This window comes from Oncorhynchus keta, chromosome 11 (genome assembly GCF_023373465.1).
Source record: "Oncorhynchus keta strain PuntledgeMale-10-30-2019 chromosome 11, Oket_V2, whole genome shotgun sequence".
Lineage (NCBI taxonomy): Eukaryota > Metazoa > Chordata > Actinopteri > Salmoniformes > Salmonidae > Oncorhynchus > Oncorhynchus keta.
The window spans coordinates 41,239,508-41,265,365 of NC_068431.1; the positions used below are offsets into that span (position 1 = coordinate 41,239,508).

General features: G+C 42.0%; 1 protein-coding gene across 1 annotated transcript; it reads right to left on the bottom strand.

Annotated features, from left to right (window-relative positions):
• Positions 1-3: 3 nt before the first annotated feature.
• On the bottom strand, positions 4-1,772 carry rpl36a (ribosomal protein L36A). Its single transcript, XM_035780666.2, has 5 exons — positions 1,628-1,772; positions 1,180-1,285; positions 584-651; positions 281-403; positions 4-73 (listed from the first exon to the last, which is right to left on the bottom strand). The coding sequence occupies exons 1-5, from the start codon at positions 1,628-1,630 to the stop codon at positions 53-55; spliced, it is 321 nt and encodes a 106-aa protein (XP_035636559.1). The 5' UTR covers positions 1,631-1,772; the 3' UTR covers positions 4-52.
• Positions 1,773-25,858: the final 24,086 nt, after the last annotated feature.

The window sequence follows — 25,858 nt, forward strand, 5'->3', positions numbered from 1 at the left end:
AGGAACAGTTAGAATACATATTTTATTGACATGTGACCCAAGAAAAGGGAGCTCAAAACTGGATGACCTGGCCCTGAAAGAGTGAGGGAAAAAAAGACATAAGAAATTGGTATTTCAGATTGTTGCAAAGAAATTCAAATCACCACCCATTAACTCAATCTCATTAACACCACTGTCTGCCTACTGCCTTATTTCCAAACAATGCTCTGGTTTGCCATTAGGTTTCGAGTAGAAGCAAAGTTTGCTGGCTCTCAAAACTGGGGAGAAACAGTATGCTCACCTTTCTCTTCTTGTCTCCTCCCAGTTCAAAGTGTTTGCATCTCTTGATGGGCACCATTCTCTTTTGGCGACAGTTGGGCTCCACACACTCCAGCCTCAACACGATCTTCTTTGTAGTTTTAGCCTGCAGGAGAAATCACAAGGGTTTGAGCAACTAACATAAAAAGATGGAAATTATGTGTGCTGACTAATAGACTGAGTATTGACATGGAGACTAAACCCGAAGACAGTGGCAATTTGCAAACAAACATGTCCTATCTGTAGGAGGGGAAGACAAGGTGAATTTGTAAATCTTCTTCCATACCTTCTTCCTGAAAATAGGCTTGGTCTGGCCACCATAGCCAGATTGCTTTCTGTCATATCTCCTTTTGCCTGAAAGACAAGTTACCCGATAAATGCATGCCAAGGTAGATACCACACATAATACATGTGAATGTTCAAGCAGACAAGGGAAGTAACTTTAGACCAAAGATGTATTCTAACTAAACCAAGATAGACCACAGCCTGTCGTTTCCAATGGGAACAAATTAGTCATATCATGCAAGGAAGGCAGAGCCAAGCACGAGCTAGCGAGATCCTACTGGCACTTACTAGCATGTATCTGCATATATCCGTTAGGGACTGCCTACCCTGTGAGGTGCATGTGCAATAACTCAATTTACCTTAGCACTTCTATATTACACTTTTTTTTATTTTCTTTGGCAAAAGGTAAAGTCCACTAAATGTAGTCGACTCTGTTCATAACAGATTATAGTTGTGGGAACAAGACAACTAGTCAAGTCAAATGTTTCATGGATGAGAATTTTCAGAATGTCAGCCAAAATCCATCTCCCACATTTATACATCCGGTGAAATATCGGTCTCATTGTTTTATTTGTGGTTAGACTATAGCAAACTTACCCTGTGCATACAGAGAATCCTTCCCCTTCTTGTACTGGGTAACTTTGTGAGTTTGATGTTTCTTACATTTCTTGCAATAAGTCCTGCGGGTCTTCGGTACGTTTACCTAGATAAATTATACAAAAATAAGTAAATGACTGTACCAAAGATACTATAGTTAAGGCTTCTCTCCGATTTAACATGTGCCCCGTTGCGTTCTAGCAATTTCAGTAACGTTAGCTAGTTGCCAAGTAGCTTAACCACATTGCATTGTAAGTGTTTTCTTAGCTAACGTTCGCTAGCCAATTCCTGTTAATACGCTCTAGGGCCACAACCAACTGGCTCGTATGAAACAGTAGGGAGAACAATAGTTGCAACACATTATCTCCTGCATACAATATAAACTAGCTTAAATACATATTTTAAATAGTTGTGGGTTACAATTTAGCAATTGGTAGCGAAAACGTACCATGACTGCACACTCTTGATGCAGGAGGTCAAAGGAAGAAAAATAAGGCAGGAGACCGCATGTAGATGAAACCGGAAATACGTGAGTGAGCTGGACAGAAGAGATCTGTGCAATACAATAGTGCCGTCCTGTGGATTAAGTCCGCGTAGCAGAAGAGAAAATCATTTAATGGAAATTACTGGCAGAGTTTCTAAATCCATACTTAAACCATCTTTGTTACAGGTAAGTAATTTTTATGGCTGTTCCCAGTCCACAGATGTAAGAATGAAGAAATGACTTGTAAGCCTACATTGTGACAATTGAATCTGACTGTCATTTACTGAAACCATTACTGAGAGACTAGAATATGTAATATTGACATGGATAACTACATGTGGAAATGTACTATTGTGGAAAATAATTAAGTTAGAAACATTGAATTATGAATGTATTGTTCTGTGTATGTTTGATGTGACATTGATGGAATATTCTCCTAAAGGATGAATCAACATGTACAGAATGGTTACATGGGGGAGGGTCATGCTTTTTCAATTTCATGGGGAGGGTTTAGTATTTACTAAATCTAGTCCAGGGGAGGGTCATGTAATTTCAATATTTCTCAGTGTTTTAGAATTAGTTGCTTATTAGGCTATATATCGATGTGTGCCTGACGCCGCCCCTCATCTCTGATTCTCCGCTGGATGTGCAATATCAAGTGCGCCTAAAGGCTATTAGTGTGGTCTCAATCAAATGATCCATAGCCTATAAGCTATAGGCTACAAAGTGCATGCTTGGAGAAGCACAGAGCAAGGTCTAAAATAGCTGCTGCGATGGTGTAAATACAACTAGGCTGCATTACACACTGCAATGGATATTCTCCATGTAACCCTTATAATAAATAACGTTCACTCCCTAACTCTCAGAAAACTAGACACATGAATGTTCTTGCAACGTCCCATAATACACCCCTCCCCTAAACTAATGGACAACAATACGTAGGCTTCCACTTCCAGCACATGCATACTACATACATTTCATGGATAGTATATTTTACATTAGTTATCTTGTTTGTTTTTAGTCCCAGCCTTCAGCTACCCTCAACCCCTCCCATCTATTTCTGAAGAACATCCAGTTTTGAATTCGAGCTGCCATATATTTTCCCACTGTGCTGTGATGTTTCACAAAAGTTCTGAACCTTTCTATTCTCATAGTTTTTACAGATTGCAAATGAAAGATAAACACCTTTGCTAAGATTATTATTATATTATAGATCAATTTACTATGACTTCATATCACCCAGCAGTGCTATTTGCAGAGTTTGCTTCAAGTAAATGTACAAATGTTTCTGCCATTTCTGAACCTGTGATTCTCTCTTCGCAGCAAAATCTGAAGAGATGGGATGGTTGTATCCCCCATATATATATACAATTATATTAGTTGCAAAAATGTTGTATGATAAACTACGTGTTTTAATCCAGCGTCGGTTTGTGTATCAGTTCATAGACCACGTGTCATGGAATCAGTACATTGAAAATCTCCCAATTATTTTGCAACCTGTATGGCGCAGCTGTCAATTTTTGGTCCGTATACTTTTGTATTTATTCCAATATATACAATGCCTTCAGAAAGTATTCGGACCCCGTGACTTTTTCCACATTTTGTTACGTTACAGCCTTATTCTAAAATGATTTAAATTGTTTTTGTTCCCTCATCAATCTACACACATCACCCCATAATGACAAAGCAAAAACAGGTTTTTAGAAATTTTCGCAAATTTTAATAAAATAAAAAGCTGAAATATCACATTTACATAAGTATTCAGACCCTTTACGCAGTACTTTGTTTAAGCACCTTTGGCAGCGATTACAGCCTTGATTCTTATTGGGTATGATGCTACATACTTGGACACCTGTGTTTGGGGAGTTTCTCCCATTCTTCTCTGCAAATCCTTTCAAGCTCTGTCAGGTTGGATGGGGAGCGTCGCTGCATGCATGTATGATGGCGCACGCGCGCAGCCGGTTTGGGTTCCGTGTAAGGGAAAGACATTCTTCAGTTGCTCTATGGCCTGTTGAAGGTGATGGAGCTGGAGCAGGGTGATCCAGCCTAAGGCCTGTCCTGCTTACACATTGGGAAAACAAAGGCATGAGGGCTCCCTTTTAGACAGTCCCCTAATGCCTTTTGACAGTTAATCCTCATATCAAACGAGCGTACTATGTTACCTGGGGGTTCAGTGTTGCTGGCTCCTGTGCTTAGCTGTCTCCCCAGCTGGTCTCTTTGTAACACTGATGATGGGGTTCCAGTCAATACATTGTCCTTGGAATCCTCTCTCTCTAAAAATATACTAATATCATGAGGAAATAAAAGGATGCAACTTCATGTTGATAGGACTGCATTCAAGGCATCCCCCTGTCTGCTAACCTCTGACTGGGACTCCCTGTTGTAGAATATCCTTAGCCGGTGGAGCTGACTCTAGCTCCTTGTTGGGGTACTCCAGGATCTGCAGGCAGGTTTCCAGCCTGCCCTGATGGTACCTCAGGTCCCTGGCCTCAGCCAGCAAGGCCTGGTTCTGGTAGTCCTACTGCTCCACGGAGCCCTCCCTCAGATGTGGTCAGGCCTGGCCACAGCATGCTGCCACTCTAGATGTCAGTACTCCCCCTGCAGTACCTTGGGGGGATTTACACTTTTGTGACCCAAGGTACTTTGTGTTTTATGTCTACAACTGTGCTCTGATATGATGGCAGATCTAAGGTAAACACTGCCTGAAGAACACTCTTGTAGTACTCGAAACGCGTTGTAGTTGTGCGTACTGATATAAACTATAGGCTGATTGGCTCCTAATGTATGTATATATTAACTGTAAATAGTTAACTAAAGTGTTCTGCATCGTACTGGCCACCTACTTGTTTTCTTTCTTAGATCTGAGGTCAACCCATTATGATTAGATACTCTGGGCCCGGTTTTTCAAAAGTTATCTGGATTTCACCTATTGAATAGGATTAAATGCATAAAAATAGAATGTTTAGAACGGGAGTTCCCATTAAAGTCAATGGTTTGTATGTTCTAATCTTTATGTTTCTATGCATTTAATCCTATCCGATAGGCAAAATCCAGATAGATAACCATTGAAAAACTGGGCCCTGATGCCAGAAATATTTTTATTTGGGTGTGATTGGACTGACTTTGGTACTCATTAAATGAACAGGACATGAGGGTTCGTGACTTCTCACCTGTTCTCATTCTACAGCATGGCCAGTGTTTTCTGCAGCTCATCCTCGGTCACAGCCTGTATAACCCAGGTAATGATCATAGGATGCCAGGGAGTCCTGCTCCAGGCGGTCAAGATACTGATCCTCAACCAGAATCCTCAACCAGAACAGAGGGAAGGACAGAATGAACCATGCGGACGTGAGGAAACCTGAGTGAAGCTAATCTAATGATTTCTAACACAGTCTCATCTTGTTGTATCGTAAGAGCTTTATATGATAAACTCACAGGCTCTCAGTGAAGAAGGAGCAGTTCTCCATCTCAACGAGTCTTGAACAGAAGCAGAGAGTAAAAACAGTTCACTGTAAAATTAAATGTGTCATGGGAGGGAATTCCAAGAAGTGCAAATCAAGCAGTCTTAACATTACAAAAGGGAAACCATAGCTGTTGTTGCTAAGTCAGGTTTATGTGCTTTTCTTTGTCAGAATTACATTTCTGTGCCTTCTTCAGTCATTGCTTACATTTTATAAACATGATCTGGCAGAGAACGAGGACTCGCCAGACCAAATGTTTTAATATGATTAAACCCAAACAAAGTAGTGTTCACTATGCACAGTCTGCTGATGTCAACCCAGCTGTTCAAAGTATAGTCTGCAGGAGTCATTGCCTGATAAAAACTGGGTTATGAAGTTCTGCGGACCCTGCTGACCTTCAGTGTGCTCTCCTGTGCTGTCTGGTAGGGCTGGCCCACTTCTCTGAGCCTTATTCACAGATGTGTTACAACTAAATCCATACCCCTGGGGTGAAGCCTACTCAACTAGTGGGCATCAGCAGGCAGGTGATGCTATAAAATTATTTTTTGACTCATACCTACAGGTATAGTGCTCAATTCTGGAGTGTGTGTCAGAGGGGAAGCCTTGGGGACGAGCTGGACCTAACTGAAGCACAGAGATGTCTATCAAAATAAGGAGTGTCAATCTGTGCTGACAGTCTCTAGATGTTCCATCACATAAGACCTCCCAGGCTTTAGGACTAATAATCCTCACTCCCTGCCCCAAAGACAGGCTGTACATTTGAACTTGTTCTTCAGTGTTTTGGCAAAATCACATCCTCTCCCCTGAAGTGGTTTGTTCTGAGATCAGAAAGTAACAGACATTTCAATTCCTTGGAAATATTCTAGAATCCATGCTTGGGTGTAGTAAACAATGATGGCATAAAATTAACTAATTTACAGAAAGAGGAACTTTGAGGCAATCAAATCTTTTCAGTCTGGAAAAACACCAGGGCTTGATGGTATACCAGGTATATCAGACATGTTTTGATGTACCTAAAGATCCATTATAAGCATGATTTAATTACTCCTATAAAAATGGTAGACTTTCAAGTACTCAACCAGGTCTGATTTCATTACTACTAAAACAGGACCCAGGTGGTAAGTATGAAAAGCCAGTCCATTTAAAAAACTGGATGCCTCTTACACTTCAATGTTGTGATGCAAACTTCCTGGCGAAATGCATAGCACATAGAATAAAAACGTTTTTTACCAGATATTGTTCATCTTGATCAGACAGTTTTTTTTACATGGACGACATATTGGAGATAATATACAACAATTACTTGAAACAATTGAACATGATGAAACATCAAATATACCAGGCCTGGTCTTCAAAGCAGATTTTGAAAAGGTGTTTGATAAAGTACGTCTATAATTTATTTAGAAATGCCTGACTTACTTTAATTTAAGTGCATCTCAATTACAATGGGTTAAAGTTATGTACAGCAACCCCAGATGTAAAATAGTAAATAATGGTTACTTCTCAGAAAGTGTTGAGCTTTTAAGAGGAGTAAAACAAGGCTGTCCGTTGTCTCCATATCTATTTATTATGACCATTTGAAATGCTAGCTATTAAAATTAGATCCAACAAGAACATCAAGGGGTTAGAAATCCAGGGGATAAAAACAAAAGTGTCAATGTATGACGATGACTCAAGTTTCTTCTTAAGTCCGCAATCTGGATCCCTGCACAGTCTCATTGAAGATCTTGATCACTTTTCTAGCTTCTGGACTACAACCTAATTATGACAAGTGTACCATATTACGGATTGGATCATTAAAACACAGTGTTTACACAACCTTGTAGTTTACCAATAAAATGGGCGGATGGTGCAGTAGACATACTTGGTATTCACATCTCAAAAAATATAAATCAACTTATCACAATCAGTTTCAATGGAAAGTTTGCAAAAATGGATAAGATTCTGCAACCATGGAGAGGTAAACACTTGTCTATTTATGGAAAAATCACAATGATTAACTCTTTGGTCCTATCACAGTTTACTTACTTACTAATGGCACTGCCTACTCCAGATGACTAATTTTTAAAATCATATGAGCAAAAAATATTTATTTTTATTTGGAATGCTAAGCCAGACAAATTAAACGTGCCTATTTATATAATGAATATGAGTTTGGGGGTCTAAAATTATTAAATATTAAAGCTTTAAACCTCTCACTAAAAGCTTCACTCATACATAAATTATACTTAAACCTAAAATGGTTCTCCAGTGGATTTGTTCAAAAATGGCCTTTTTGTCTTTATACAGATTACAACTTCTAATTTCCGACGAATTGAAAATAAAATTTTGTTTAAAGTATCGCCCTTTCTTAAACAAGCCATACAAAGCTGGTTACAATTTCTGTTTTATCCTCCAGAAAAGATAGAACAAATATTACAGTAAATGTTATGGTTAAACTCAAATATACTGTTTAATAAAACAACATTCTTTATGGATTTTTTATTTTAAAACTGCATTATATTTATTAATGATATTATGAATAGAAACGGTGGAGTTATGTCACATATGTAGCGGAAATACAGTGGGGCAAAAAAGTATTTAGTCAGCCACCAATTGTGCAAGTTCTCCCACTTAAAAAGATGAGAGAGGCCTCTAATTTTCATCATAGGTACACTTCAACTATGACAGACAAAATGAGAAAAAAAATCCAGAAAATCACATTGTAGGATTTTTAATGAATTTATTTGCAAATTATGGTGGAAAATAAGTATTCATCATGAATGTTTGACATAAGGTTTTGAGTTAACATAACTGTCATCATAAATTAGATGCTCAGTTGAATAGATCTCACAGTGTTTAGGCATCTGCATCTCTCTACCATGGTCTCAGAGCTACTCTCAAAGATGTATAAATGGCCTCAAATCCTCTCTTGACATTAGTCTGCTGCTCACATAATGGATTAAAGTACACCTTACCAGTGCATAAAGAATGTTCAAAATCCATTTTGAAAATCAATAACATCACATATCAAGATTGGAGATAATCAAATGAGAGTTAACACAGATTGGATTTTATTTCTACACTTCTTGTAATATTGTACTATAACAGCGACTAACATGGGGAAAACCTTGGGCTGTACTTAACAGTAATAGCTAAATGCTTATTTTGACCAACGTAAATCCTAGCTCACCATGCGAAAGCAGCTGGCCACGCTGGGCTCCACGTTGCTCCCTCTGAAGGCGGCCACCTCTCCTAGCTGCCGTGGGACCTGGATGAGCTCCTGGAGCAGGGCACTGTGGTGTTGCTGGTCAGCACATCCACCAGGACCAGACACCTGCCAGGACATCCTCCCCTTAGACAGGAAATAGGACACAGACAAGGACGAGCATAAATGGCAAAATACAACTACAAAATACCCTAAAGACCAAAGTATTGTATTTAATTCAAATATATGTATTTTAAAATACGAAAATACATTTGCAAGTAGCCGGACGAACATCAACAACATTCTCAAAAACTTCTTACTTGCTTTGACTGTGATATGTTGTTGTTTATCTACATTAGTTGAATGCAAATCAAATACAATTTTATTTGTCACATACACATGGTTAGCAGATGTTAATGCGAGTGTAGCGAAATGCTTGTGCTTCTAGTTCCGACAATGCAGTAATAACCAACGAGTAATCTAACCTAACAATTCCACAACTACTACCTTATACACAAAGGGATAAAGAATATGTACATAAAGATATGAATGAGTGATGGTACAGAACGTCATAGGCAAGATGCAGTAGATGGTATAGAGTACAGTATATACATATGAGATGTAGGGTATATAAACATAAAGTGGCATAGTTTAAAGTGGCTAGTGATACATGTATTACATAAAGATGGCAAGATGCAGCAGTTTAAATGAGTACAGTATATACATATGAGATGAGTAATGTAGGGTATGTAAACATTATATTAAGTGGCATTGTTTAATGTGGCTAGTGATACATTTTTACATACATTTCCATCAATTCCCATTATTAAAGTGGCTGGAGTTGAGTCAGTATGCTGGCAGCAGCCACTCAATGTTAGTGGTGGCTGTTTAACAGTCTGATGGCCTTGAGATAGAAGCTGTTTTTCAGTCTCTCGGGGACCGCTTTGATGCACCTGTACTGACCTCGTCTTCTGGATGATAGCGGGGTGAACAGTCAGTGGCTCGAGTGGTTGTTGTCCTTGATGATCTTTATGGCCTTCCTGTGACATCGGGTGGTGTAGGTGTCCTGGAGGGCAGGCAGTTTGCCCCCGGTGATACGTTGTGCAGACCTCACTACCCTCTGGAGAGCCTTACGGTTGTGGGTGGAGCAGTTTCCGTACCAGGCGGTGATACAGCCCAACAGGATGCTCTCGATTGTGCATCTGTAGAAGTTTGTGAGTGCTCTTGGTGACAAGCCAAATTTATTCAGCCTCCTGAGGTTGAAGAGGCGCTGCTGCGCCTTCTTCACCACGCTGTCTGTGTGGGTGGACCAATTCAGTTTGTCCGTGATGTGTACGCCGAGGAACTTTACTACTGTCCAGTCGATGTGGATGGGGGGGTGCTGTTTCCTGAAGTCCACAATCATCTCTTTGTTTTGTTGATGTTGAGTGTGAGGTTATTTTCCTGACACCACACTCCGAGGGCCCTCACGTCGGCTGCAGTGAAGGAGAGCCCGCAGGTTTTGGTAGCGGGCCGTTAGTGGCACTGTATCGTCCTCAAAGCGAGCAAAAAAGTGATTTAGTCTGTCTGGGAGCAAGACATCTGGGAGCACTGTCACTCTGGATAAGAGCATCTGCTAAATGACAAATGTAAATGTGTATGTGAAAATTAACAACTGCAAAGCACACTGGGTATTGTCATTGACCTTGTTTTGGGGCGGAGCTCAGAGCAATACTCCGCATGCTTTGCAATTGTTCATTTTTACATATCCATTTAGCAGATGCTCTTATCACACCATAGTGCCATCAGACTTTTAACACCAATGCAGGGTGAAAGGAAGCCACTGTAAGGGGTGCGTGACTGGCTGCAGGGAAGTCAGGAGCAGGAGAGCAGAACTGGGTAATAACCGGAGCAGTTTATATGCAAAACCAACGGCACCCAGAACAACAAAATAGGGGTACAAAAATAACCCGTTGCGAACCAGTCAGAGTGCACAAGCACTTTACAACAAACAATTTTACACACAGACATGGGGGGTACAGAGGGTTAAATACACGACAAGTAATGAGGGAATGTAAACCAGGTGTATGGGAAAACAAGACAAAACAAATGGAAAATGAAAGGTGGATAGTCGATGGCTAGAAGACCGGTGACGTCGACTGCCGAACGCTGCCAGAATAAGGAGAGGAACCAACTTCGGCAAAAGTCGTGACAGCCACAAAATTGTGAACCGTTATAACGAAGTGGTTTTGAAAATGATTTTGTATTTTGAAAATACTAAAGTACAGCTTTCGAAAGTATCTTGTTACAAAATACAATGGAGTGTAGTTCAAATCCAATTTGATTAGTCACATGCGCGGAATACAACCTTACAGTGAAATGCTTACTTACGAGCCCCTAACTGACAGTGCAGTTAAAAAAAAATACAGATAAGAATAAGAGATAAAAGAAACAAGTAATTAAAGAGGAGCAGTAAAAATAACAATATATACAGGGGGGTGCCGGTAAAGAGTGAAAAATCTGTTGATGTGTCCTTGAGCAAGGCACTTAATCCTAATTGCTACTAAGTCGCTCTGGATAAGAGCGTCTGCTAAATTACACATCTCAAGGCATGTTGTACACGTCGCAGCTTCATGTATTGTTTGATAGGCAGAGAACCTGGTGTTGTTCAGATCAGCTGGGGAAATATGGACATGTTTAGATCAGCACCATATAATGTCCTCACTTCAGCTGCATCCAGATTTTTTGCAGTGACAAAGAGCTAATTTCTGTCTCTTCATTTTAGACACTGTCTATCACACATTCTTGTTATACTGTAATAATCCAATCATACCAAGTGCCTGGTAGAGCACTTTCATATTGAGGATGATCCCGATAAGTGGTCTGGGTTTGATGGCTTACTTAATGTACAGTCGTGGCCAAAGGTTTTGAGAATGACACAAATATTAATTTGACCACAAGTTCTCAATTAATTAAGGTCTGGGGAGTTTCCTAGCAGTGGACCCAAAATATCGATGTTTTGTTCCCCGAGACACTTAGTTATCACTTTTGCCTTATGGCAAGGTGCTCCGTCATGCTGGAAAAGGCATTGTTCATCACCAAACTGTTCCTGGATGGTTGGGAGAAGTTGCTCTCGGAGGTTGTGTTGGTACAATTCTTTATTCATGTCTGTATTCTTAGGCAAAATTGTGAGTGAGCCCACTCCCTTGGCTGAGAAGCAACCCCACACATGAATGGTCTCAGGATGCTTTACTGTTGGCATGACACAGGACTGATGGTAGCGTTCACCTTGTCTTTTCCGGACAAGCTTTTTTCCGGATGCCCCAAACAATCGGAAAGGGGATTCATCAGAGAAAATGACTTTACCCCAGTCCTCAGCAGTCCAATCCCTGTACCTTTTGCAGAATATCAGTCTGTCCCTGATGTTTTTCCTGGAGGGAAGTGGCTTCCATGCTGCCCTTCTTGACACCAGGCCATCCTCCAAAAGTCTTTGCCTCACTGTGCGTGCAGATGCACTCACACCTGCCTGCTGCCATTCCTGAGCAAGCTCTGTACTGGTGGTGCCCCGATCCCGCAGCTGAATCAACTTTAGGAGACAGTCCAGGTGCTTGCTGGACTTTCTTGGGCGCTCTGAAGCATTCATTACAACAATTGAACCGCTCTCCTTGAAGTTCTTGATGATCTGATAAATGGTTGATTTAGGTGCAATCTTACTGGCAGCAATATCCTTGCCTGTGAAGCCCTTTTTGTGCAAAGCAATGATGACGGCACGTGTTTCCTTGCAGTTAACCATGGTTGACAGAGGAAGAACAATGATTCCAAGCACCACCCTCCTTCTGAAGCTTCCAGTCTGTTATTCGAACTCAATCAGCATGACAGAGTGATCTCCAGCCTTGTCAACACTCACACCGGAGTTAACGAGAGAAACACTGACATGATGTCAGCTGGTCCTTTTGTGGCAGGGCTGAAATGCAGTAGAAATGTTTTTGGGGGATTCAGTTAATGCATGGCAAAGAGAGACTTTGCAATTCATTGCAATTCATCTGATCACTCTTCATAACATTCTGGAGTATATGCAAATTGCCATCATACAAACTGAGGCAGCAGATTTTCAAAATTAATATTGGTGTCATTCTCAAATTGGCCATGACTGTAGTATGGCACTGTGTTGGGCAATATGGCACATTCCCATGGAAATAAAACAAACAGCATTGTAAATCAAGCAAGCACAGCTATGTAGCATGGCAGATTTAACCAAGAGATCAATGCTTTGCACAAAGCATGGCAAATCAATGCTGGGACCTGGGCCCAAGGTGCCTGTGGACCTCCAGTACCTGCCTCAGCCTCTCCTCAGTGGACTCCTGCAACGGGGAAACACAAAACACTGCAGCACACACATCTCTAAGATTGGCAGGATATTAGCTTTAAAGCTGCAACAACAAAACATCTCTCTGCTACATGACAAACTCTGTAGAATTGCAGAGGCAATGTTCTTACCCTGGGCCAGAGACTTGGTTCGTCCGGCCATGCACTGCCGAAGTCATAGTAAAACTCCTTGTATGCTATTTTTAATCTCACCTGTTGTGTTCTGATTATGCGGGGTCCCTGAGGAATTTGCTATCACAAAACAGGTCCCCGGCCCCAAAAGTTGAGAACCCCTGCATTAAAGGAACTATTTCTAAGATGCTTCCCCCTTGTTTACTTGCCTAGTTAAATAAAGGTTATATAAAAAATAAAACATTGTTGAAGCTGAACGAATTGCAACAACACTTATGCTGAATCTAAACAACTCTTCCCCCTCCAGGATTTACTCCCCATCCCCTCCCCACTTTTGAGCCTCTTAGTTTCGGTTTTGTCTACCAGCTTCAAACAATATTTAGATGGTACAATGATTCTCTACACAGCATTTCTCTCAGACATTTTTTGCTCGTTTTGTCACAAACTGAAATTAGGTGAACAATGCAGAATTTAGCAAACAGGTAATGGCAGGCAATTTCTGTGTCTTTTTAGGTTCAGTTTTATACACCAGCTTCTAACAGCTGAAAGTACGCTATTTTTCATTACTGAAAAGATATTTCACAGCAATTTAGATGGTACAATGATTCTCTACACAGCATTTCTCTCAGACATTTTTTGCTTGTTTTGTCACAAACTGAAATTAGGCGAACATGATAGAATTTTAGCAACCATGTAATGGCAGTGTAATTTCTACCATTGATGATTGTGCTTAACCACACCTCTGATTGACGCTGATGGAAGAGAGGAAGGGTGCAGCCTTCCAATTTGACAACCAGAGACAGACCATCTTTTGTTGACCAATAGGAAGGCTGAACAATCTTAATGCAATTTTGTGTGGGCCAACCTGGACTCAACCTGGGCCAATATTGTAAATGGAAATCTGTGACACTTAAATTAGTATGATATGTTACGAATTCCAATTTGTTGTGGCTAACGTTAGCTAGTTGGCTAGGCTAGGGGTTATGGGTTAAAGTTAAGGTTTGGGATTAAGGTTAGGGGAAGGGTTAGTTAACATGCTAAGTAGTTATTAAAAAGTAGTATATTGTTGCAAAGTTGCCAATAAGATAAATTGCTGAAGTTTTCCGTGATGAGATTCGAACACGCAACCTTTGGGTTGCTAGACGTTCGCGTTTTATCCCCACCCATCTGTGTACACTGCATGTGTTTGTGGCGCTGGACACTGCGTGACATCACTCTCTCCCACATGTCTGCAGCCACTGCAGCCTGCCTCGACACCCAGCGACCGGTACTCTGCTGCTGAGGACTCATATCTACAGAGAGGAAAGGCAGAGGAACAGGAGGGGCAGATCTCACTGCAGAGTCAATGACAATGGATCTAGCTAATTATGTGATTAGCATTTTCTTCCCAACCAGGAACACATAACTCATTCCCAGTGGTGTGTATTCATGGATGCCAAGGGAAGCCAAGCTTCTCCAAAAAAACTGACCAAGAAAAATCAAATGAAACATATAACATAATTAATCAAGAGGCTGAATGTATCTCACTAGAGAAAGCATTCGAGTGAGCAAAACAGCACCCCTCTGTCTCTGCATGTGATGCGGTCTGGTCAAAAAGAATATGACTTTGTTGCCACCCGTAGCATTAAACGTAAGGGAAGCCAGCGAGCATTTGGCTTCACTCCAATCACATCCCTTCGAGAGCAATACGTAATTGACAGGAACAACTTGAATTGTTGCATCTCGTTGTTTTGTTGTTCTCTGGTGGCTAGCTAGCTACAATTAGCCCTTTCCTAAATTAGCCATGGATGGAGATAGGGATTTGGACTTGTGGTTTTACTTAATTCTCCATACTGGCCAATAAATATAATGGTGATTCTGATCCAAACATGAATTCATACATTGTGACCCTTGCCTGAGAGGAAGGAAGTTCAATATGTAGCTAGATGTAGAAGGCTAATGTTAATTGGCTAACGTTCCCATGAAAGGAAGTTAGGCTAGCAAGCTAACATTTTAGTCTTGGACAATAAAAAATAAGAGTTATAGACCGTTCACTGTATGACAGAGTTATAGACCGTTACTGCAACATGAAAGAGAAGAGGATTAGCTTTTCTCTACAAGTAGGGTAAATGTTTTTTTCTGCTTGCACACACACACACACACACACACACACACACAGAAAATCAGAACCATGGACAGCCACATCATATTTAGCTTAAGTTGATTTTGGACTAAATATTATTTTGTATCTTTTAGTTATCACTGTATTAGACTAAGCATGGGTGATTTGATTATGTAAAATGTTGATTTTGCTGGAATAGTGAAGGCAGCTCCTGTTTTCTTTGCAACTTGAGGCAACTCTCCATGGTTCTAAATCAACAGTTGTTTAGTAGTCTGAAAATGTCAGAAACATTAACTGGCTTGACCATGCTGTAGGTCATGTAACTGTTTGTTACATACAATATGCTTTGTGGACTTCACTGGACAGAGGTTGCTCTCCGGTTTTCTGATGAAGCAAAGATGTGGTTTAATTTTTTCTGCCAGTGTCTTCTTACTGTCTCGGCCTTGGGCCGACACAGTATATCACAGCCACAAGGCATATGACTTAACGGGCTATAGAGCAAACAATGCAATTATCACAACATGTAATGTGACTTTTTTTACCGACTTGGCTTCACCAGTGATTTTACCCACGCACCAGTACTGCTAATTTCTTGACATAATGATCTGATAATTGGTTTTGCCATATCCTGCCGACTTCCTTTGCCGTCTTCTGATCCATAGTGGCACATTGTGAGAGGAAGGCCTGAGCAGACTCCAACAATGAGTAAATAAAAAGTGACTTCCCAACAAAAACCTACAGATGAGATCAACAAAACAGACATCCGTTCCATGATCTTTGTATCGCTCTGGTTGAAGTGCTGCACATAACAGCATAACAAGACTTGATGTTAATAAAACCAGAAAACTGAAGTATACATAATATATCTTGTTTGGTTCTACCTTGTAACTGAATTAGATAAGACATTTGTGGACTGGCAAATAAAATCAGGAGCAAACAAGAGAAGTAATAGTCACAAACTCAGGCTCCAGACTGAAGCTGTGTTGCTTTCCAATGACAATATCCAGACTACATCATTTTTATTTAACCGTTATTTAACTAGGCAAGACAATTAAGAACAAACTTTTATTTACAATGGCGGCCTACCCCGGCCAAACCCAGACGAAGCTGGGCCAATTTTGTGCCGCCCTATGGTACTCCCAATCACGGCCGGTTGTGATACAGCCTGGAATCGAACCAGGGTCTGTAGTGACGCCTCTAGCACTAAGATGCAGTGCCTTAGACGACTGCACCACTCGGGAGCCGATAATGTGGATTAAAGTACTCTCTCTCTCTATTTATAATTTCATTTGGATTACATTTTATATGTTGCATGCGTTGGGAGTTTGTGATTCTGTACAACCAGCAGACTGTAGAGATGATTTGGGCATATAAAGATCATCTATAGAAAACATTCTTGCCAACCACCACAATGTATAAGAGCTTTACAAGGCAATTTTAATGTTTGATTTATATACAGCACTGAGTGTACAAACATTAGGAACACCTGCTCTTTCCATGATTATTATTATTTGACCATGCTGGTCATTTATGAACATTTGAACATCTTGGCCATGTTCTGTTATAATCTCCACCCGGGACAGCCAGAAGAGGACTGGCCACCCCACATAGCCTGGTTCCTCTCTAGGATTCTTCCTTGGTTTGGGCCTTTCTAGGGAGTTTTTCCTAGCCACCGTGCTTCTACACCTGCATTGCTTGCTGTTTGGGGTTTTCGGCTGGGTTTCTGTACAGCACTTTGAGATATCAACTGATGTACAAAGGGCTATATAAATACATTTGATCATAACATAAAGAGAGACCTAAGACAACAACATAGCAAGGCAGCAACACATAACAACACAGCATGGTAATAGCACAAAACAAGGTACAAACATTATTGGGCACAGACAACAGCACCAAGGGCAAGCAGGTAGTGACAACAAAACATCACACAAAGCAGCCACAATGGTCAGTAATAGTGTCCATGACTGAGTCTTTGAATGAAGAGATTGAGATAAAACTGTCCAGTTTGAGTGTTTGATGCAGCTTGTTGCAGTCGTTAGCTGCAGCGAACTGAAAAGAGGAGCGACCTAGGGATGTGTGTGCTTTGGGGGACCTTTAACAGATTGTGACTGGCAGAATGGGTGTTGTATGTGGAGGATGAGGGATGCAGTAGATACCTCAGGTTTGGGGGGTGATGCCTAATAGGGTTTTATAAATAAGCATCAACCAGTGGGTCTTGCGACAGGTATACAGAGATTACCTGTTTATAGAGGACTATGGAGTGCAGTGATGTGTCCTATAAGGACCACTGGTAGAAATTCTGATGGCCGAATGTTTAAAATTCATTTTTAATTTCCCCTTTATTTAAACAGGTAGGCCAGTTGAGAACAAGTTCTCATTTACAACTGTGAACTGGCCAAGATAAAGCAAAGCGACAAACACAGAGTTACACATGGAATAAACAAACGTACAGTCAATAACACAATAGAAAATAATATATACAGTGTGTGCAAATGAAGTAAGATTAGGGAGGTAAGGCAATAAATAGGCCATAGTCGCAAAATAATTACAATATAGAAATTAAACACTGGAGTGATAGATGTGCAGAAGATGAATGTGTAGAGTAGAGATATTGGGGTGCAAAGGAGCAGAAAAAATAAATAACAATATGGGGATGAGGTAGTTGGGTGGGCTATTTACAGATGGGCTATGTACAGGTACAATGATCTGTAAGATGCTCTGACAGATGATGCTTAAAGTTAGTGAGGGAGATATGAGTCTCCAACTTTAGTGATTTTTGCAATTCGTTCCAGTCATTGGCAGCAGAGAACTGGAGGAAATGCAGCCAAAGGAGGAATTGGTTGAGGGTGACCAGTGAAATATACCTGCGTGCTGCGGGTGGGTGCTGCTATGGAGACCAGTGAGCTGAGATAGGGTGGGGCTTTACCTATCAAAGACTTATAGATTACCTGGAGCCAGTGGGTTTGGCGAAGAATATGAAGCGAGGGCCAGCCAACGAGAGCATACAGGTCGCAGTGGTGGGTAGTATATGGGGCTTTGGTGACAAAACAGATGGCACTGTGATAGACTGCATCCAATTTGCTGAGTAGAGTGTTGGAGGCTATTTTGTAAATGACATCAACGAAGTCAAGGATCAGTAGGACAGTCAGTTTTACGAGGGTATGTTTGGCAGCATGAATGGAGGATGCTTTGTTGCGAAATAGGAAGCCAATTCTAGATTTAATTTTGGATTGGAGATGCTTAATGCGAGTCTGGAAGGAGAGTTTACAGCCTAGCCAGAGACCTAGGTATTTGTAGTTGTCTACAGTCAGAACCGACCAGAGTAGTGATGCTAGTCAGGCGGGAGGGTACGGGCAGCAATCGGTTGAAGAGCATGCATTCAGTTTTACTTGCATTTAAGAGCAGTTGGAGGGCACGGAAGGGGAGTTGTATGGCATTAAAGCTCGTCTGGAGGTTTGTTAACACAGTGTCCAAAGAAGGGCCAGAAGTATACAGAATGGTATCGTCTGCGTAGAAGTGGATCAGATAATCACCAGCAGCAAGAGCGACATCATTGATGTATACAGAGAAAAGAGTCGGCCTGAGAATTGAACTCTGTGGCAGCCCCATAGATACTGCCAGAGGTCCGGAAAACAGACCCTCCGATTTGACACACTGAACTCTATCAGAGAAGTAGTTGGTGAACCAGGTGAGGCAGTCATTTGAGAAACCAAGGCTGTTGAGTCCGCTGATAAGAATGCTGTGATTGACAGAGTCAAAAGCCTTGGCCAGATCGATGAAGACGGATGCACAGTATTGTCTTTTATCGTTTAGGACCTTGAGAGTGGCTGAGGTGCACCCATGACCAGCTCGGAAACCAGATTGCATAGCGGAGAAGGTACGGTGGGATTCAAAATGGTTGGTGATCTGTTTGTTAACTTGGCTTTCGAAGACCTTAGAAAAGGCAGGGTAGGGTAGATATAGGTTTGTAACAGTTTGGGTCTAGAGGGTCTCCCCCTTTGAAGAGGGGGATGACCGCGGCAGCTATCCAATCTTTGGGGATCTCAAACAATATGAAAGAGAGGTTGAACAGGCTAGTAATAGGGGTTGCAACAATTGTGGCGAATTATTTTAGAAAGAGAGGGTCCAGATTGTCTAGCCCAGCTGATTTGCAGGGGTGCAGATTTTGCAGCTCTTTCAGAACATCAGCTATCTGGATTTGGGTGAAGGAGAAATGGGGAGGCTTGGGCAAGTTGCTGCAGGGGTTGCAGAGCTCTTGACCGGGTTAGGGGTAGCCAGGTGGAAAGCATGGCCAGCCGTAGAAAAATGCTTATTGAAATTCTCGATTGTCGTAGATTTATCAGTGTATCAGTGTTTCCCAGCCTCCGTGCAGAGGGCAGCTGGGAGGGCAGTCAGGTCTGGAGTGAACCAAGGGCTATATCTGTTCTTCATTTTTTTTATTGAATGGGCCATGCTTATTTAAGATGATGAGGAAAGCACTTTTAGGGAATAACCAGGCATCCTCTATTGACGGAATGAGGTAAATATCCTTCCAGGATGCCCGGGCCAGATCAATTAGAAAGGCCTGCTCGCTGAAGTGTTTTAGGAAGCGTTTGACAGTGATGAGGGGTGGTCGATTGACAGAGGACCCATTACGGACACAGGCAATGATCGCTGAGATCCTGGTTAAAGACAGCTGTTTTTTTTTAGAGGGCAGGATGGTCAGGATGATATCTATGAGGGTGCCTGTGTTTACGGATTTAGGGTTGTACCTGGTAGGGTCCATGATAACTTGTGTGAGATTGAGGGCATCTAGCTTAGAATGTAGGACGGCTGGGGTGTGAAGCACATCCCAGTTTAGGTCACCTAACAGTACAAACTCTGAAGATAAATGCGGGGCGATTAATTCACATATGGTGTCCAGCGGGGACTGAGGGGGGGTCTATAACAAGCGGCAACAGGGAGAGACTTATTTCTGGAAAGGTGGATTTTTAAAAGTAGAAGCTCGAACTGTTTGGGCACAGAGCTGGATAGCATGACAGAACTCTGCAGGCGGTCTCTGCAGTAGATTGCAACTCCACCCCCTTTGGCAGTTCTATCGTGGCGGAAAATGTTGTAGTTGGGGATGGAAATTTCAAAATGTTTTGGTGGCCTTCCAAAGCTAGGATTCAGACACGGCTAGGACATCAGGGTTGGCGGAGTGTGCTAAAGCAGTGAAAAAAAATAACTTAGGGAGGAGGCTTCTGGTGTTAACATGCATGAAACCAAGGCTTTTACGGTTACAGAAGCCAACAAATGATAGCCCCCAGTTCCACTCCTATTCCCCAGGCGCTACAGGGCCTGCGTTAACCTCTTCATCACCAGAGGAACAGAGGAGGAGTAGGATAAGGGTACGGCTAAAGGCTATAAAAAATAGTTTTCTAGTACATTGGGGACAGAGAATAAGAGGAGCAGGTTTCTGGGCGTGGTAGAATAGATTCAAGGCATAATGTACAGACAAGGGTATGGTAGGAGGTGAGTACAGTGGAGGTAAACCTATGTGTTGGGTGACGATGAGAGAGGTTTCGTCTCTGGAGGAATCAGTTAACCTAGGTGAAGTCTCTGCATGTGTGTGGGGTGGGATGAAAGAGCTATCTAAGGCATTTTAAGCGGGACTGAGGGCTCTACAGTGAAGTAAAACAATAAAAACAAAAAAGAGTCAAGACAGCAGTAGACAAGGCATATTGACATTATAGAGAGACCTATAATGCAATCACAGGTGTTGATCAGGAGAGCTAAGACAACAACGGGTAAATGGTGATGAATGGGCAGAGCGGGTCAGTTAGTTACATACAGGACCTGAGTTCGAGGCAGGGGCCGACAGGTAAACAAAAAGAGGTACCGTGTTATTGAAACAGTCCAGGGGGCAACAGCTGCGTAGCCGAGTGATAATAGGGTCAAAAGAGCAGCAATAGGTGAATCAGGGTGCTGTTCGGTGACTACTATGCTAGGCGAGCAGGGGACACAGCATTCAGAAAAGCTAGCGGGTCGGGGCTAGTAGATGGTTCTTTGTGATATCGTAACAGAATAGCCTGACCACATCGGGCGATCACGTCGGCAGTCCAGTCGTGATGGATCGGCGGGGCTCTGTGTCGACAATAATGGTAAAGAACATCTAGCCGGTCAAGAGCACCCTTACCTGCCGATCTATAAATTACTTCTCCGTAATCTAGCATGGGTAGGATGGTCATCTGAAATCAGGGTTAGTTTGGCAGCTGGGGTGAAAGAGGAGCGATTACGATAGAAGAAACCAAGTCTAGATTTAACTCTAGCCTGCAGCTTAGATATGTGCTGAGAGAAGGACAGTGTACCATCTAGCAAATACTTGTATGAGGAGATAAATTAATGATGTACTGTAGCAAACGCTGTAGTCTCATTGATGACAGAGAGATTCTCCAATCCTACACTGTGTGGATAGGAAATACAAACACTAATCTTGTATTTTTAAATACAGTATTTTTCTCAAAAATCATGTGAAAAGTTTGAATCTGTGAAATCATTATGTGTGCGTGTGTGTGTGGGGGGGGTTAATGGATGTGTTTGAAATGTACTGTAATTACTTCCTCCTCACACCAGACCAAGCCTACCAGCTACAGAAAGACAAAGATGCCCTAGTGACCCATGACCTGACCTCAGCCTCCAGAGCCAATCAATACCCTGACAGAGGCCACCTCTGAGCCCAGCAGTCTGAAAGATGGAACCCTCAAACGGCTCAATCCAACATGGTCATGACAAGTAACACTCTTCCAGAGCATGTTTCCCTCTGTGTTATCTATGATTGAGCAACATCTACTTTGTCAGTTCAACGTCAACACCAGCAATCAAAATGCTAAATACAGCCTATCTAAGTGCTGTGAGAGTCAGTGGGGGTCCCTTCATGGTTCATGTGCCAATTAAAGCCTCCGAGATAAGCTGTGTGTTAGCGCTAATGTCTCCGCTCTCCATAGAATTCTGCCTGGTTCAATGAGTTCCATCCTCCTCGGTAGGGACAAAAACAACACAGCATAAACAAAGTAGCAATTTACCAAAACTGTAAACCATAAACAAACAGGAAACTATGGAATTGAAAAACAGGGCCACAGTAACAGGTACAGAATGTCAGGGGCTAAATTAACAGATAGCAGATGATAAGTCCCATGATAAACACATCTAGAAGGGCACATCACAGCACATTTGCTAAAGTCAACACACCCCAGTTAAGGATACTGTGGGACTAAGTATCTATTATGTGATGTTAGCATCACACAAAGGCATCCTTCAAACTCTCTGGGTTGAGCTTGACTTCTACTGGCATCACAGTAAAAATCAAGATGGGTTGTTCTGTATTGAAGCTGAAAGCTAATGCCTGGGGAAACGCATGGTTGCGTCTCTCTCCTTCTGCTTGACTAGCTTACCTTATGTATTCATTAACCCAGAAACATCAGTCTTCGCATCAGTGTACACAAGGCACACACATGAACAGGCGCAAACAAGCAAGCACACACACAGACAAGTACACACACACACTACACAAATACGCATGCTCTTTGTGGACTCTTATAGACCAAGCTCGTATAAAGACCCAACTCATATAGATATTATACAAACACATTCATGCACAATATTTTACATTACATACAGTGGGGCAAAAAAGTATTTAGTCAGCCACCAATTGTGTAAGTTCTCCCACTTAAAAAGATGAGACATGTAATTTTCATCATCATCACTTCAACTATGACAGACAAAATGAGGGGAAAAAAATCCAGAAAAAACACATTGTAGGATTTTTAATGAATTTATTTGCAAATTATGGTGGAAAATAAGTATTTGGTCAATATATAACCTTTGTTGGCAATGACAGAGGTCAAACGTTTTCTGTAAGTCTTCACAAGGTTTTCACACACTGTTGCTGGTATTTTGGCCCATTCCTCCATGCAGATCTCCTCTAGAGCAGTGATGTTTTGGGGCTGTTGCTGGGCAACACGGACTTTCAACTCCCTCCAAAGATTTTCTATGGGGAGACTTGCTAGGCCACTCCAGGACCTTGAAATGCTTCTTACGAAGCCACTCCTTTGTTGCCCGGACAGTGTGTTTGGGATCATTGTTATGCTGAAAGACCCAGCCACGTTTCATCTTCAATGCCCTTGCTGATGGAAGGAGGTTTTCACTCAAAATCTCACGATACATGGCCCCATTCATTCTTTCCTTTACACGGATCAGTCGTCCTGGTCCCTTTGCAGAAAAACTGTCCCAAAGCATGCTGTTTCCACCCCCATGCTTCACAGTAGGTATGGTGTTCTTTGGATGCAACTCAGCATTCTTTGTCCTCCAAACACAACGAGTTGCGTTTTTACCAAAACGTTATATTTTGGTTTCATCTGACATTCTCCCAATCTTCTTCTGGATCATCCAAATGCTCTCTAGCAAACTTCAGGCGGGCCTGGACATGTACTGGCTTAAGCAGGGGGACACGTCTGGCACTGCAGGATTTGAGTCCCTGGTGGCGTAGTGTGTTACTGATGGTAGGCTTTGTTACTTTGGTCCCAGCTCTCTGCAGGTCATTCACTAGGTCCCCCCGTGTGGTTCTGGGATTTTTTGCTCACCGTTCTTGTGATCATTTTGACCCCACGGGGTGAGATCTTGCGTGGAGCCCCAGATCGAAGGAGATTATCAGTGGTCTTGTATGTCTTCCATTTCCTAATAATTGCTCCCACAGTTGATTTCTTCAAACCAAGCTGCTTACCTATTGCAGATTCAGTCTTCCCAGCCTGGTGCAGGTCTACAATTTTGTTTCTGGTGTCCTTTGACAGGTCTTTGGTCTTGGCCATAGTAGAGTTTGGAGTGTGACTGTTTGAGGTTGTGGACAGGTGTATTTTATACTGATAATAAGTTCAAACAGGTGCCATTAATACAGGTAACAAGTGGAGGACAGAGGAGCCTCTTAAAGAATAAGTTACAGGTCTGTGAGAGCCAGAAATCTTGCTTGTTTGTCGGTGACCAAATACTTATTTTCCACCATAATTTGCAAATAAATCCATTAAAAATCCTACAATGTGATTTTCTGGATTTTTCCTCTCTCATGTTGTCTGTCATAGTTGAAGTGTACCTATGATGAACATTACAGGCCTCTCTCTTCTTTTTAAGTGGGAGAACTTGCACAATTGGTGGCTGACTAAATATTTTTTGTCCCACTGTATATTAATATGTGCATACTTTACATACAGTTCATAGTAAGTATGTATGGTCTCTGCAGACCCAAGGCCAACAATAACATTTCAGACAGGGCCCGTCAGAGATAAATCCCTTCTGCTCAGTGCTATACACTTCTCTCTCCAAGCATTAGGAATAATGCGTTATACACAAATCTAATATATCAGACTGTGATACCGCTGTCTGAGACAATGCTGTACATTTGTCTGGAAAATGTTCTCCCACGAGATCTACAAGCCAGAATGTTGAATAAATGTCATTTGAACTACCGGTTGTCTACCTGTTTTCTGTGCTTTTGGTCCTTATGCATCTACAAATTTGAGAAAAAATATCCACAGAATTATTAAACTGACTTTTCAAAACACCGGTACTGCCATTGAGATTTCTATCACCCGACACGTGCAAAATCATGTAAACACCTGCAAGACTTCCAATAGTATATACTTACGTCTTGTGCATGTGCCTCAAACAAATTGTGAGAGCCACACTTGGAGACCTGCGTTTTGAAGCTGGTTTAACAATACTTTCCTGTTGATATTTTGTCTAAAATGTTCAACGGCAGAAGAACAAAATTAGCAGACAACAAATTAAAATGACGTTTATTCAACATTTTGACTTGTAAAGGGACTGTATACTAGAGACGAGTAAGGAGACTTCCACACTCAAACCTTCCATTTGCACGGTCCTACCTGGTTTTGTTGGATTCTGTTGGACTTCCCTACACCAGAAACACATCTAAGAGTCTACAAACTGCCTTCCCTGCTGGTTGGCTGGTCTTCTGCCGGACTGGTCCCCAGCACCTCCAGGGCGTGGCTGTAGGTCACACGGACACTGTGGCATGGAGAGGCGTGCCCGAGCTGGAGGAGACAAGCAGGGACACATGACAGTATAGTCAGAAGACCATTAAAATACAGATAACAAATATAGACACATATGAGTGAATCTTAAAGTGATTTCTTTCATATACTGTATCTGTTCTGTATCTGTTCTGACCTTTATGAATGGTTGTGATACCCACTAAGCCACTGTACACACTGCAGTAAGATTTGTTATTATTTTATTTAACTAAGCAAGTCAGTTAAGAACAAATTCTTATTTACATGACTGCCTACCCTGGGCAAACCCTAACCTGGACGACGCTGGTCCAATTGTGCGCCGCCCTATGGGACTCCCAATCACGGGGCCGGTTGTGATACAGCCTGGAATCAAACCAGGGTCTGTAGTGACTCCTCCAGCACTGAGATGCAGTGCCTTAGACCGCTGCCCCACTCAGGAGCCCCAAAAGATGTGCCACTGCAAATAAGGAAGGAAACCATTCTATGAGACTTGGCATTACTGCAAACTGGGTAAGGGGGGTATACCTAGTCAGTTGTACAACTGAATGCCTTCAAATGTGTCTTCCGCATTTAACCCAACCCCTCTGAATCAGAGAGGTGCGGGGGTCTGCCTTAATAGACATCCTGGGGAACAGTGGGTTAACTGCCTTGCTCAGGGACAGAATGACCCTGTCAAGGTCGGGGATTCGATCCAGCAACCTTTCAGTTCCTGACCCAACGCTCTAACCACTAGGCTACCTGCCACCGGGTGTCATGCTCTCCAGCACTACTACCATAAGGCATGGATTATGGTAGTAGTATAGTAGTGCTGTTTGAGAGAGGGTTACCTTCTAACAATATTAAATACATAATTTTGATAACAATTGAGATCCTTGCCTATGGTTGCGAAATGAGTGATGTTTCCAAAGGAATATGGGGATTAGC

What these genes read in the sequence shown, in the direction of transcription:
- rpl36a (XM_035780666.2), bottom strand. An exon ending in GGATTCTCTGTATGCACAGG is followed by an intron (nt 652 to 1,179) that starts GTAAGTTTGCTA and finishes CTTGTCTTTCAG; the next exon opens with GCAAAAGGAGATATGACAGA. An exon ending in GAGGAGACAAGAAGAGAAAG is followed by an intron (nt 74 to 280) that starts GTGAGCATACTG and finishes TCACTCTTTCAG; the next exon opens with GGCCAGGTCATCCAGTTTTG.